The sequence below is a fragment of the Ambystoma mexicanum genome, chromosome 3q (assembly GCF_040938575.1).
Source record: "Ambystoma mexicanum isolate Mex_15411 chromosome 3q, UKY_AmexF1_1, whole genome shotgun sequence".
NCBI classification, from domain to species: Eukaryota; Metazoa; Chordata; class Amphibia; order Caudata; family Ambystomatidae; genus Ambystoma; species Ambystoma mexicanum.
The window spans coordinates 65,443,196-65,458,499 of NC_090926.1; the positions used below are offsets into that span (position 1 = coordinate 65,443,196).

The 15,304-nt window shown below is 44.9% G+C and overlaps 1 protein-coding gene across 2 annotated transcripts in view; it reads right to left on the minus strand.

The window, feature by feature from the left end:
* The window catches only part of LOC138582125 (zinc finger protein 282-like), a 240,604-nt gene that overhangs the window by 121,340 nt on the left and 103,960 nt on the right, over positions 1 to 15,304 (minus strand). For both annotated transcript variants that reach the window (XM_069653125.1, XM_069653124.1), the window contains exons 2-4: positions 8,660 to 8,786; positions 4,869 to 4,976; positions 628 to 729 (exon numbers count right to left, since the gene is read on the minus strand). In XM_069653125.1, coding sequence (XP_069509226.1) covers positions 628 to 729; positions 4,869 to 4,976; positions 8,660 to 8,786 — 337 coding nt within the window. The remainder of the gene's footprint in view (positions 1 to 627; positions 730 to 4,868; positions 4,977 to 8,659; positions 8,787 to 15,304) is intronic.

The window sequence follows — 15,304 nt, forward strand, 5'->3', positions numbered from 1 at the left end:
TGGAAACACATCTGGTGGGCCTGCAAGGGAATAGTGCCGTTTTGGGAAGAAGTTAAGGGAGAACTGGGCAAAATATTTCCAGAGGTGGGACAACTGGGTGAGGGCGTATGGTTGTGTGGAATAAGAGATGACACAGCAAGAAGATATAAAAAAGCACAATGGAGAAGCTTTATGGGGTTCCTCATCGTGGCATGGACAACAATAGCCCAGAATTGGAAAAAGAAAGACACACCTCTGATTTTCACGTGGCTTCAAAAAGTCTGGGCGCAGATAGCAATGGAAAAAGTCACACACATAATCCAAGGAACGAGGGACAGGTTTGAGAAGGAATGGGGGGACTCCTGGAGTATCTCCAGTCAGACTTTATGGAACAATGGTGCCCACACAATATTAAAGTCACAGACATTTTTAATGCATAATGTAATCCCTGAATAAAACCTCAAGTGTCCCCGGGGAGGAGGTGGGGGAGAGTTGCAGGGGGGGGGGGGTTATTTCAATGTTTGATGAATGTTGATATCTGAAAATAATAAAGACAAATATAAAAATAAAAAAAAAGTTAATATCATAGATAATTCCTAGAACACATGGTTTAGAATATTTCACACATTGTCATTTATTATTCCTAACCTGTGCCGGGATCATCACAAGCTTCCGTTTGATACGTAACCCGAGTGTCCTGGAGATGCTGGTTTCCTCTGAATAACACATCAGGCTCAGCAGTCACATCTCCTGTACAAATTAGACCAATAATTACAATTTACACTTTCACATGATACATTTGTGTTCACGTTGACCATTTAAGATGTCTCTACAATTTAAATCTTACCTTCAAGCACCTTTAAATCTTACCTTCAAGCACCAAGACGATCAAAACATATAGGTGTATTAACAGGGCCAACCAATTTACACAGATATCAAATTATGAATAAAGAAACATTTACATCACAATTTTATATACAATCAACAACATGGAATTTTCAAAGTGAATAGGAAGGAAAAGACATGGAAAAGAATAAAGCAGGATAATATAAATGGGGTAATTTACAATGACCAATATTGTAAAACGCATATGTAAAAAATAAAATCCAGAAGAATGGTAGATACCGCAGATCCCTGCACACCATAGGTTGCTGAATAATTATTACAAAATGTATGACAAGTAAAGGTTATGAGTACATTATATTTAAATGTACAGGTCTTCAAAATGTATATACATTCATTATCTATTAGAAGTACCATTGGTTAATTTAAAATATATTTCAATATATTTTTCTCATTTGACTTGGGGTATCTATCTTTAGATACCATTCTTCTGATATAGTTAATAGCACTATGTACCAGGGGTGGCCTTACCACCCCAAAATATAAGGTAATCTCACAGAATAGACATCCCTAAACCATATTAACTAAGGAGTGCAGCCCGACTTTGTTATTTTCTCATAAAAAAAGCATTTCCGCCAGAGTTTGATTTTGATTCTGGCAGTTATGCATTATCTCACTAAGGAATCTGGCTGCCTTAGAAAATTCGTACTTACTATTGGAAGGAACTGGAGCGTTCAATGCAAGAATTTATTTGGGATAAGAAGCCACCAAGACTAAAAATTTGGAAGCTTCAGTTGCCCGTCGATCAGGGAGGGCTAGGGGTCGCAAATTTCCAAGCATATCACTTGGCCTTTTCTGCTCAGTCGTTTATTCCATTTCTGAAAGATGTGTTGGACCCTTGGTCCATTGCGGAATCAAGCGCCTTTGGCCCATTAGGTCCGAAAGCACTGCTGACTACACATTCGAATGGGCGAGGTGGTAAGTCAAGTGTTACGGAATTTCTGCGGAAGGCATGAAGAGATTTACTTGAGCTGTTGGGGGTGGATGCCTTAAAATCTCCACAAGCATCAATTTGGTTAAACCCGAAGATTAGAGACAATGGTAGAATGCTGTTCTGGCCTGAATGGTTCCTAAACGGAATAAGATGGATTGGGATTTGGGGAAATATGGCAGATGGCTTTCTGCGATGGAAGTGAATGAGAAATATTGGGGGCTTTTTTCAGAGGCTGCTTATAGGCGTTTAAGGAAATCTGTTGGTAGTATTGATTGGTCTAATGCTCTTGACTTGGATCTTTTTCTGGCAAAACGAAAACAGGCAGAAGGTGGGTTGGCTAGCAAATTGTATAAGATGATTGTTGCAAATTATGACTGTAATGACAACCTACGGGAAGAATGGAGTAGGAGGATTGATTTCAATATAACCCGAGGTCTGGCACAACATGTGCAAGAATGTAATTCTATGCTTTAAATCTTGGAGAGAGATCTAGACAGATTAAAATTCTGAACCGTGTTTATTGGTGCCCTGGGAGGTTGAAAAAGTGAGGTCTCTCAAATATGGGTGAATGTGGGGGTGTGTACAGCATGTTGGCACACTTGAACATATGTTGTGGAGCTGTGTAAGAGTTTGTGGTTTTTGGGCTAAGGTGTGCGAGGCTTGTGTTACTATACTTGGTGAAAGTTTTGATCTTGATTTTAAAACGATGTTATTGGGAGATGACGAGGAGTTAAGTGCCTTGAGTTCATCTCAGAAGAAGTGGTTGTTTAGGAGTGCCATAGTTGGTAAGCGACTGATACTTCGTGGGTGGAATTCTAAGGCTGTTCCATTACTGGATGAATGGGTTGATGAGATGCACAAACTCACAAGGATGGGAAAGATGATCTATAAGATGAAAAACAAATCGACCTCATATGATAAGATTTGGGGGAAATTCACTGACTTTTTTTTGGGGAGGGTGGGGACACTGCTGTAGGAAGTTGTGTATTTCTTTTGCTGAACTGTTTTCATTTATAATGATTGTGATATTTAAGCTTCTTTACATGGTTTTGGATTGTCTATTGTATTGTTTTGCCAAAAATATAAATAAATATTTTTTTTAAAAAAATAAAGGAATCAGACAGCTATTAGCACGAGCTAAACATGCTCAGATGACATAGATATGATATGATGAGTAATTTATAAGGCGCCTGTACACAAGTGTTTCTATGAATCAAGGAAAATGCCAGGAGGTATTTACGATTGTTTGCACTACAGAGTTTGTTTGTTTTTTTATTTATAATGCGCGCCAGACCCAGGGGTATCAGGGCACAGAGGATACAAGTATACTTTCAGCATAATGGCATAGAAATACAGGTCAGGAAATACGGAAACTTACTGTACAAAATAAAGTAGATGCATAGGTACATACAATACAGGAATAAACATTATACAGATAGGACATACATTAATAAGGCACTCTGAATTATATTTACAATACAAGTGAGGTGAGAGGCAGCTGCATTACCGGTCAAGAGTGCAAGCAATTCATGGAAACCCGGGTCCACACAGATTTTCGTGCATTGTTGACACTTTGCAGTGCAAACAATTACAATTGCATGAAGGGGACTGCATGCACAGGTGTGCACATGCAGTCCCCTCTGTGCAATGTACACAGACTTCAAAAACAAATCCAATGGGCCTCATTAAAACCATGGCGGTCCGGGAACTATGGTACTGGTAAGCATGCCGGTACCGTAGTTCCTGGACCGCCATACTACGTGCTCTGCTCGCGGGTGCCGTTTCACCCGCCAGGTTTTTCTGGCGGGTGAAACGGCACTCGTGAGCAGAGCACGTCGGATGCACCGGCACAACTGTGTATGTGCCGGTGCATCCGACCTCCCCATCCCCCATTCAGCCCTATGGGACAGAATGGGGATCGGGAGGCCCTTGATTTCGGAAGCCGCAAATGGGCAATTACCGGGTCCGCCAAGCTCGGCATGAGCCAGTTCTTGCCCATTTGCGGGTGCCGGAAAAAATGCAACTCCGGCTAATGTCAGAGTTGTAATGAGGCCCAATGTGTTTTAAATAATACAAAGGAAGCACTGGTGCAAGTCCTCTTGGAGGCATAGCGAGAGGTACAAAACTAGCGCTGCATGAGAGAGCAGGTGGATGTGGGGTGCCTGTATGCAAGTGCGGTACACAGTTTTGAACTGCAAAATTGGGAGGTTGACCTTTCATGTTAGGTCATTTTAAAGAGAGGACATCCACGCTGGCAGTGAAAGACAAGAGCAAGAGATACACCTTAATGGGATCATGGGAGCAGAGGCATCAAGACTGTGGCCATCCTTTGAACGTTTCCACCACGTCCGATTGAAGATCAGCAACATTTACAATTGTAGATGGCTAACTATCGAAAATGGGGATATGCCCTTTTCCTACTCCTTTAGCTGACCCCATGAGCCAGCAAATAAGAGAGATTTAAGGGCGGTGTATGCATAAAACAATAAAACAGACAATTTGGATGGGCTTGACTCCCAATTATCCACTCCCCCGCACCAAAAAAAACGGGTCTGCCACGTGCCATCACTTCCCTTGTTTGGCCTTACCTAAGGTAAAAAATGCCTGGTTCCCCTCACCCGTTCCAAACACCCTCCTGTTTGCCCCCTTCCCACTCCCACAGAGGAAAACAATAGCTGTTGTTCTGCCTGACCTCCCTCTGCTTTCTCACCCCCCTTCCGTCTGTTGCAGTTCTCATTGCCTTTGTAACTGATAATGCTGGTGCCCACTGTGCCAGAGGCCTGCTGCCAAGTGCAGCACTAGCCGTGACAATGGGAGCCCTGCTTCCTCTGCTTTGTTTTGCGGAAAGACAATGTCACGAGAGTGGAAAATGGCTCATATTCCACTTCCAGGACAGCACGGTAGGTGGGTATTGTATTTTGAACAAAACTGATATGCGGATTGCTACTGATGGAAGATATCCAAAATGCTGCAATTGCAAGTAGTGTGAATTATGTAAAATAATCCCAATTATCTCAAGTTATGGCTCATTGCTTCTGCCTTTCCAACTCACCTGAGGAAGGGTCTATACTGCCTCTTATCTCCAGGCTCTTAACGTCCATGGGACACGCATCTTTTTCTTTAGGTCTTAATGTAAAGACAGAGGTGGCAATCAGAGGACCTATAATAAAAAATAAAAAATGAACAATTCAGACAAATAATTTATAAAAAAAGAAATACACAAGAAATGTCAATGGAAAAATGACATGGTAGGGCAGTAGCAAACTCTGCACCAGTCATTTAGGATAATCAGTGATTCACTTTCGCAACACACAGCACAATTTTTGCAGTGTTGCTGGAGCCCCTTTGGGTTCCTCTTTTATTTTATTTTCCTTGTGCAAACATGTGTTCCTAAGGATAGTAGGACACTTTTTATCCTTCTTACCTTTTCTTTTGTGAGATCAGCACACACCAATTTATGTAGGTCACCAACTAAGGGGTTACAGTGCATCCCCTTTCTCACTGTTCCTGTAACAGTTCTGCTACAGTGACAACCTTACCTGAAAGGCTGGTGGCAGCAGATGATTTCTCTCCCATACTTTGTGAAACTTACATTGCAGGCTGTTTCCACAGCCGAGGTAAGGGACGCATGGGAGACCATTTTTCCAAAATGGTTCAGGTCTTCTTTTCTGGCCATTTTACGTTTGCTTGCCCTCCCTTGGTACTTCTTCTACCATTCAGTGGCCTTTGTCTTCTGCGGGAGACCTTGGGCAAGCCTGCTCAGGATCCAGAGTGTCTGTGAGGACAGGAAGCCAGGGAGGAGTTGGAAACGCTGCTCTTCCTTGTCTTCTGGCATGCCTGCCTGGAACCATTTCCATCTGGGAGGCTGGTAGTCCTGCAAGGACAGCCACCCCCCAACATTTGAATGTGACATGAGTGCTGATTTGCTGGGTTCCTGTGCAGAAGGGCTGGATCTTGGAGCTGAAGACAAGTCGACTGCTGGAATTGAAGATCCGAAGAAGACAAGAGATGCCTGCAGCACCTCCAGCTCCTGCAGAGGCATTGTTGCTGCTCTGGCCCCGATTTTCACATCGACAAAGAAGCTCTGCTACAGACCACTAGCTCCTTTGGGCTGGTGGGCATAACCAGCCTCAAGACGACCTTCAATTTGAGCCATCCCTCAACATCATGCAACCTTCCTGGGCTGCAGGACCCAAATACCTGGGGTATCTCAACCATCTTGGAGTGCATCATCTTGCCATTATCGAATTTCGGTGGCATCCGTGGGGACCTCCAGAAGCAAGAATCCTCTCTTCAGAGTCCCCTCACCAGAGTGCAGGACTGAGTAAGCGGGAAGATTACAACAGGCGGTGATTGTTCGTTCCTGGTGCTGATAAAAAGGTGCCAGAACCACAGTGGCAGTACAAAGAATCTTCTGCTGGCAAGTCCCTCTCTCGACAACTGCTGCAGGGTCCCATCCAGAGTCCCTCCTTTCATCACCAAGACCAAGGACCAGGAGAAAGCGTCCAGCTACATCACCTTCATCACTCTCCAGTTATTGTGGGGCTCTTGGTAAACTTACCGTGAGCATTTGTGTCGCTTCTTTGTTCAGGGTCTGCTGTTTAGGTTTTCACCCAAAGTCAGTCACCGAGGCCTAATAGCTTGAGCACCTACAAGGAGGCTTCTCCGAAGTCCATGTGCCATTTTTGAATCCAACTAATTTGTCACTTACCTGTACAGAGAAGATTTTCATCAGAACTGCTGCATACCCATTGACTTTGGCATTGCTTGCTCCCCAACAGAAAAGCTTCTATTCCTTTTGACTTTAGCATTGCTTGTTTCTCTCCAAAACCTGAACTGAAGAACTCTTTTCTAGTTAGGGAAAGACTGCTTAAGCCCTAGACGGTTCTAATAAGTACATTGTTACTTACTTGCTAATGTTGGTTACTTCCATGGTTGAAATACCTACAACAAAATATTGCTGAGTTATTCCAGCAAGTGCTTTCTTACTTACTTAATGATGTCATTCATGACTGGGTGCAAGAGTATATTGTGATTTACTTACCTGCTTTATTTCTTCCTATTTACTCACCTGCTTTATTTCTTCCTATTATTATTAATTGATACTGCAATTCTATTGATGCCTATTGCCTTGTGTATATATAAAATAAATAACTATTGTTGACATAACTTAACGTGTGTAAGTATGTTCTGATTTCTTTGTACCGAATTACAGCTCACATTCCTCCTCCTAAGATAAGTGTGGCTGCTCTGCCATTCTACCTACCTTGGCTAGTACAGGCCTATATTAGATGTTGGGGCCCTGAAAGCAAGAGATAGGTTTTATAGGCTCCAACCCCAAGTGGACATTAGAAAAACAGACCTAACACTGTGAAACCAAGAAGCTGGCAGGACACTTGGTGTCTAGAAGAGGAAAGAGGCAAGAAGAGTGCTATATCCCTAAATATGAAAATAAGCAAGAATGGAGCTTGTGGCAGTCACCTCCGGGGGGCTCATGGAAAGAGACTGGGAATTCTGGGCTATTGCCTATAACACACTCAACCAGCAAGTCTTCCCCTCTGCCTCTTGTTTAGTGTGTTACACACTCTCACAAGTAAGTATGTATTCCCCTTTGCTTAGGGTTCTTGTCAAGTTGTGATATTCTTATCCAACTACCATGAGTCTTCCTCCTGGGAGCTTGTGCAGATCTTCGCAGGCTCTTGGTTCTCCTTCTTGGTCTCCGGCTTTAGCCATGGTCTGAGTTACAGCCATTAGCAGACTTGTTGCTTTCCCTACTCCTCTCGATCTGGACACTGAATGGGTCTCTGGTATGGCTAGGCTCACAGCTTTCTCTTCTTGTAGCTCCTTCCCTCCTACACCTGCCTCCAAGTCAGTAGTACTCGTGTCCCGAGTGTCAGTGTGATCCTAGATGGGTAGTGGCAGAGAAGAAAGCCCAAGTTCGATTAGTTGAAGTAAGCGCTTCAAGGATATAGTTGGCCAATAGGATAAGGATTGGGGCTATGATACGGCTAGAGAAGTGAGCACTGGTGTTGCTCCGTTAATGTGGTGTCTTTGTAAGCACTTTGCTCCCATGCTTGAGGGTTGATTGTGTATGTAGTTTAAGGTGGAGAGAGACAAGGATGCGAGTCAGTGAGTTGGTCTAAGATTGTTTGGTCTAATTTTGTCTAAGTATTTGGTTGTCACCTTTGCTGATGCAGGTAGACCGACCCGAATGAGTCTGGCCTCTGCTAGGCTGCCACATTATGTGCAGGATTGTTGTATTGTGCAATAGTATTAATCTGATGCCATATGATGCTACATCCCTCCACCCACCCTTTACTCACACGAGTGTCACAGTTTTACTACTTTTCTTATTACCTCTGCATACACCATAGAAACAAATCTGAATTACTCTTTATTTTTCAATAGGAAAATGTAATGGTAAAGCTTCAGAGCATAGGATAAGCAATATGTCTTTGATTGCTAACCAGACACTCATGTTTTTTCACTTTCAGTTCTAAATATATTAAGAAAACAGTGTAAAATATGAAAGTGAATGGATACTATTATGGTGTTAAGGCCATATCCGGTAGGCTGTAGCTGGTGTTATGACCCAGGGCCCGATTTAAACAAGGGTCCCCGGGCCGATAAGACGTGATCCGGCCCACCGGAGAGGGTCTTATGCTAGTAGCACCCGGGTTCCAATCTCACCCTGGGTGCTAATTGATCTAATTAAATGTACATCAACAGATATTAAAAAGCATAAAATATTTAAATATCATTTGATATTTCTGTAAAAAAATCAATAAAGGCAATTCACAAAGTTTAAATCCTGAAGCAAATATAGACTAACTATAACCTAACCCAGAGAAAGCAAGGCTTGGTGAATTTCCTTCATCACGTTCTTATAAAGTTCCTTCTGCCATTCGTGTAGAAGCTTCCACTCCTCTTCGGAGAAACATGCAGCAACATCGTGGAATGAAACTGGTGCCTGCAAAAGCAAGTTTCATATTAGAGCATTAGCGATGTCAGAAAGCAACAATACAAATATTGAGGATGTACTCATGTACAATGCTTCCATTCACATTTACAATCAAATAATTAAGGAATATGACCCGAGCGGCAGGGGCATTACGACTGAGGTAATGCCCCGGGGCCCATAGTTATAGGCCCGAAAAGCCGTGGCGTTTCGGGACAGAAAAAAAAAAATTACCAAGAAAATGGCCGCCGGGAAAGGGAAAACAGGAGTCCGTTTTCTCTTTCCATGGCGGCCTTCGGGAGCGGACGCGCTGGGAACAAAAGTGTAGTAACACAAGGTAAGTGGGGTTGAGAGGGCGGGAGGGAGGGGAAGGGAGGAGAAAAAAATAAAAAATTTACCTTTGTCCCTGCCAGGGGACGATGGAAGCCTCCAGCTGTGTGGAGGCGCGGAGTCTCCACACTGCTGGAGGCTGCCATTGTCCCCCACCAGGGACGCAGGAGCAAGAAGGTAAGTAGGGTGGGGTAGGGAGGAGGGAGGAAAATAAAAACATTTACCCGAGTCCCCAGCAGGGGGCGGAGGCAGCCTCTCAGCCGTGGGGAGGCTCGGAGCTGGGATGGCCCTGCTTCGAGCCTCCTCATTGGCTGAAGGGCTGCCACGCCCCCCCCCTCCCGCCGAGGACAAGGCAGCTGGAGTGCTGGCTGAGAATCAAAGGATTCTCGGCCGGGTAAGGACCCGGTGAGAGCCAATCAGAATGCATGTTGCATTCTGCTTGACTCTCGCCGGGTACTAATACTTCTTAATGGGTTCATGTATCGCGCTGCAAAAGGGTGGTAGCCCTAGCAGATTGAAGTATTCATTCATTCATTTTGTCATAGTGCCTGTCACCATAATTATGGTCCCAACACGCTGTTGGTTGAATGCCCTCAGAGGGACTGGAGTCCAAAGATTTGGGTGAGTTTGGGGGGTGCTATTATGCAGGTGTGCATTTCAGTTATTCAAGTTATGCGAGAGTGGCCAAGCCCCTGCTAGTCACCCGTGTCTAAATGGAGTGTCTATGGGCGCAGCAAAGGTATACTATGGACTTAAGGGGGGGATTGTGTTTAAGGAGATGGTGAGGCGAGGTATGTGGGAGGCTACAGCTCAAATTTTTGTAGTTAAAAGTAGCTTCATTCTTATGGCAGTGGTGATGTGTAACAGTGATTGTGCTATATGTGACTGCAACGTGTGCGGAGTGAGCCTGTGCCATCCGCTAAATTGCGAAGGTGAGGTGTGCGAGAAGAGAAATTGGTTAGCTGTACAAACAAAAGTGTCTACATCCTGGGCTCCATCTATGTACAAGGAGCAGTGCTACGTTTTACAGGCGATCTAAGTGCTAGATGAAGGCATAATAAGCACCCTCTGAGAGATTGCCATCCCTTGTTCCCTTTTTTGCGAAAAAACAAGGTCCCCATTTAATGATTACATGCGGCGGCATGGTCCACCCTCCTGTGCTTTAGAGTCACGTGCAGTGCCAACCACGAACGAGGATCCAAGGTGCCCAATTGTCCTCCTATGGAATAATCAGCGTGATTTTCCCAAGGTGCATTTTATGTGTGATGTGTTCCCAACCCACCAAGCCCATACGAGTGCAGTACCTGGCCCACTGACAGGATTCGTTCAAGGTGCCAGTTGCTGGAGTGACTATATGAGTCCTCCATGTGTGCTTGGTGTCCCACAAAAAAGGTTGGGTTGCAGAGCAAAGTGGTTGAAAGGCAAGAAGAGGCTAATAGCTGACAGAAGGGCAGGTGGAGGAGTGTGCAGGGAGGACTGCAGGATAAAATGTGAGTGCGAGAGGCGAGGTGTGGACGCAGGGTGGCGGTGGGATCAGGAAGTCAGGGGCAACAGCCAGGTTTTGAGGGCTTTCCTGAAGGACAGGTGATGCTCTATGAGGAGGAGCACGAGGGGAGTGAGTTTCAGAAAGTGGGTGCGAGGACAGAGAAACAGGCACCTCGTAATCTGGAGAACTTGAAGGGAGGGTATCAGAAATATTATCCCCACCAATAATTTCGCCATATATATATGGCCGTGGGGTAAGGCCATAGACAATATTATTAGTGGGGATAATTTATGGGGTTAACGGGACCGGGACTTGCGGGGGTGTCCCCTGCTCCATTAAATAAAATGATGGGGGTTGCAGGGCTGTTCCCCGCAGGTTCCATGGCTTAATATCGCCGCAAAAATATGGCGATATACTTTTATGGCGATCTTTTTGCAGAGATATTAACACGTGGAACCGAAGGGAGGGACTACCAGGAGGTATGCAGAGCCTGACCTGAGGATTCTGGTGGGGCGGAGGCGAATGAGCTTGTTCTGGAGGAATTCTGGGCCTTTCTTGTGAATTGTGTGGTGAGTAAAGCTCATGGCTTTGAAGGAGGCACGTCGGCTAATGGGCAGCCAGTGGAGTGTACTGAGTGTTGGGGAGATGTGTGCTATGGTGGAAGAGTGCGAGGGGGAGTCTTGCTGCAAAGTTTTTAATCCGTTGGAGCTTTCTGAGTTGCTATGCAGGCACGCCTAGGTAGAGAGAGTTAGAGTAGTCTAGTCGGGAGGATGATGGCCATGTGTTAAGCAAAGTTTGCATGCAGTACCCTCTGGGACCACAACACACAATTATGGCTATAGGTGTAAGCAAAACCAACATTTGGTATAATTCTGTACCACACAGTTTTTGGTAGCGAGCTGAGCAGCCAGGCTTATCTCAAGGGGGAATGTGAGCCTGTAAGGGTGTTACACAGAGGTCTACAATCACAAGTATTCAGATAGACACTTATACTCAAAAGTTGCTTGGTAAAACACTTCTTAAATTTATTACAGTCAGTTAAAAAACTTTCACTAAAAGGAGGCAATCAGTATCACACAAAAATATACTACAGTACTTCACACTATTCGGTTCTATGACATTTAAACTACTTTGAAGGAGGAGCAAAATGGCATTCAGAGCATTTGAAGTAGGAGCAAAAAGGCATAAGATAGGAAAACGAATATTACAGTTACTCCTAAACAGTGCAAATAGTTTCCGTTCACCAGAGGAGTTGATTCAATGCAATAAATAGGCCAAAGTCAATGGGCTAGAGTCTTGTATAGGTAAAACCGGTTCTGGTAGTTAAACGGAAAAGTCTTTTCCACGGTCCTCAGAAGTAGTTCATAGAAGAAAGATTCATATGTCGGGTCACAAGCTGACTAGGCCTGCAAGCTGCCAAAGTTTCACGCACTTTCGCAGTGAGAGGTAAGTTCTCTCGGTCGGGTTTTCACAGTACCTTATATTGAAGAAAAAGATGCAGCTGAAGGGTTCTGTGCCTGGCAGTTCCTTCAGATCTCGCTGTTCCTGAGCCTCAGTCATGGGGACAAGAGGGAGGACGTTGGGGGACTCCTGCACTGCACAGGGACTAGTCACAAAGCTGGCAAACTGGCAAATCTTCGATTCCGGTAGCTGTCGTCAAGCACACAAGCTGGTGTCCTTCCCCTGGTTATACGGTTTCCGGCAGCACGCTGAGGAAAATACAACCAGCTCCGAAAAATGTTGTCCAGGTGGCTTATGAGTTGATTGGTCCCACCAACTCAAAGGGAGAAGGTCATCCTTGAAGGGTGTCTCTTTCGAGATGAACTTGGCGATTCGGACCTGCAGCAAGGCTTCAACGGGCAAACCAATGGTCCAGCAGTTGCAGCAGCCCTTCTCTTCGGTTCTTTCGTTCCAGTGGTCGACTCTGCCTTTCAATCCAAGAGACTCGTCTTTTAAACAGTTTTCTCCCATTCATTCCAGCCTAGCTGCCACTCACCCACCAGGATGGCTGTCCTTGCCGGACAGTCAGCCAACCAATCACGCCAGAGAGCATTTGGGTCTCCTAGGAGACAAAACACAGGGAGTTTCGGGCACCACCCTCACTTCCTGCCCACCCCAGACACTCAGATGCCAGAGGCGGTCTTCAGTCCTGAAGCCTGCCAAAGGCGTAGGAACAAAGGGACCAAACCTGGTTTGGCACGCTGAGACAAACTCTAGAAGGACCTTTCCAAAAAGAAATGGCGAAAAAAAGAAGACCGGGACCTGTTTAAACAAAGGGGGCTCAGACGCCATCTTGAAAAACATGGCACCGGCGATTTTTAGGTACCGGTGTTCGTGGTCGGGAAAAATCATGGTAGTTTGTTGTAAAAACACTGCCACCAGCCATTTCGATAGGAAAGGCTAGCATTTGACTGCTACATGAGTTCCTAGGCATAGGGGATATTAGGCAAACCCTCCAGCACTCTATTGGAAGATAGTGTGTGCTGGGTCTAGGAATTTAAAAAGACTAGTAAAGTCAATTTAACTTTACATTCTCTGGGAAATAGTAGTTTATCCCAGAGCAGGTGTTTAAACCTTGGGACAGCCTAAAAGGACTCCCTGTGTCACAGCACTGAGGGTGCTGTGTGACACACATGAAAAGATGATGCCTATGGAGTTGTCAAAAACTTCATAATCAAAGAACACAAGAGTAAAAGCGCATCAAAATACCTGAGAGAGTGGGAAAAAAGGCTCACACTCTCTCCAGGTAAAACCAAATCCTCAAAATCCAGCAAAGTTGCTGGGGGTCTCTAAGGTGGAGGGAATTAGCACATTTATGAGAATTCTCTGTAAAACTCGTCCCCCCCATAATAAGGGACAGGAGGATTTCATCCACCCCTGGATGAATCTCCTTACTCCAGTCGGTCATACATTCTGGAGAGACCATCAGCATTTTGGTGATTACACCCTGACCTGTGTTCAATGGTAAAATCAAACCCCTGTAGGCTGATTGACTATCTTAACAATTTAGGATTTTCCCCTTTCATCTGCATTAACCATCGCAAAGGTTGGTGGTCTGTCTGAATCACAAAAGAAGATCCATACAAGTATGGTCTAAACTTCTACAGAGACCACACAATGGGAAAACACTCACGTTCTATGGTTGCCCACCTTGTCTCAGGTTCTTTCAGCTTCCAACTGATGAAGCCGATGGGGTGTTCCCTAACCTTCTCATCCAGTTGACTTATATTGGAAGCATCTGTTTGCACAATGAAGGTTTGGCTGTAGTCAGGAGCTCTTAAGACTGGAGCTTGACAAAGGGCTTTCTTAAGTAATGCCTTAGTGCACTCCTCATTCCACCTGACCTTTTTAGGGAATTTGGGTGAGGAGACCGCATTCAAGGGAGAAGCTATGGACCCATAGTTCTCTGTGAAGTTCCTATAATAACCAGTGAGACCTAAGAAGGCTCTCACTTGGGTTTGAGTAGTAGGGGTGGCCCATTCTTGTACAGCTTGTACTTTTACTAGGCAATGGCCTTATTTCACCTCCTCCTACCTCATGTCCAAGATATACCACTTTGCTCTGACCAATTTGACATTTACTTGCCTTTATGGTCATATGGGCCTGCTCAAGTGCCTGCAAAACATATCTTAAGTGGTCAATATGTTCTTTCCAAGTAGGGCTCAACACTGCAATGTCATCCAAGTATGCCATGCAGAAGTCCTCCATCCCATTCAGAACGTGATTAACCATCCTTTGGAATGTAGCAGGTGCATTCTTTAGTCCAAAAGGCATTACCTTAAACTGGTAGAAGCCTGCTGGGGTAGAAAATGCAGTTTCCTCCTTGGCATGGTCTGTCAGGGCTATTTGCCAATAGCCTGACATTAAGTCAAATGTACTGAGGTACTTGGCTGAACCAAGTTTGTCCACCAGCTCATCTGTCCTAGGTAAAGGATGGGCATCAGTCTTTGTGACTGCATTTAGAGCTATATAGTCCACACAGAATCTCAACTCCTTGGATCCTGCCTTTGGCATTAGTACAACTGGACTAGACCATGGACTGGTAGAGGGCTCTATTACCCCGAGATCAAGCATCTTGTTGGCCTCTTCCTTTATGTAGGTTCTTACATGGTCTGACATTCTGTAACCTTTGCTTTTGACAGGTAAACAGTCACCAGTGAGAATATCATGCTGGCCCCAAGGGGTCAAGCCTAGTGATAGTGAAAACAGAGGGGCAAACCGATTTAACAGAGATTTGCACCCCTCCTGTTGTTCCAGTGTCAGATTAAAAGAGAGGTTAACTCCTATCTTCCCATCTAAAGGTTGTCCCCAAAGGAGATCAGGTAGAGGTTCACTCTCCTCCTTTTCCTGAGCAGAAGCTAGAAGCAAAGCTCCCACTTCTGGTCTTGAGACATAGGCTTTTAGACGGTTGGTGTGAAAGACCCTGGGGGCCTCCTTAGGATTGCATAAGTCCACCAAATAATTGACCTCTCCAGGTTTTTGCACAACCTTGAGGGGTCCAATCCATTTGTCCTGTAAGGCCCTCTGCCTTGTAGGCGCCATAACTAGAACTTGCTGGTCTTGAGTGAACTCAACCATGTTGGCCTTCTGGTCGTGCCACTGCTTCACCAGAGCCTGACCTGCTTTCAAGTTATCAGATGCTTCTGTCATCATGTGTGTCATTCTCCTTTGGAGACCGAGCACATAGTCAGTGACTCTCGCTGGCTTGGGAGAA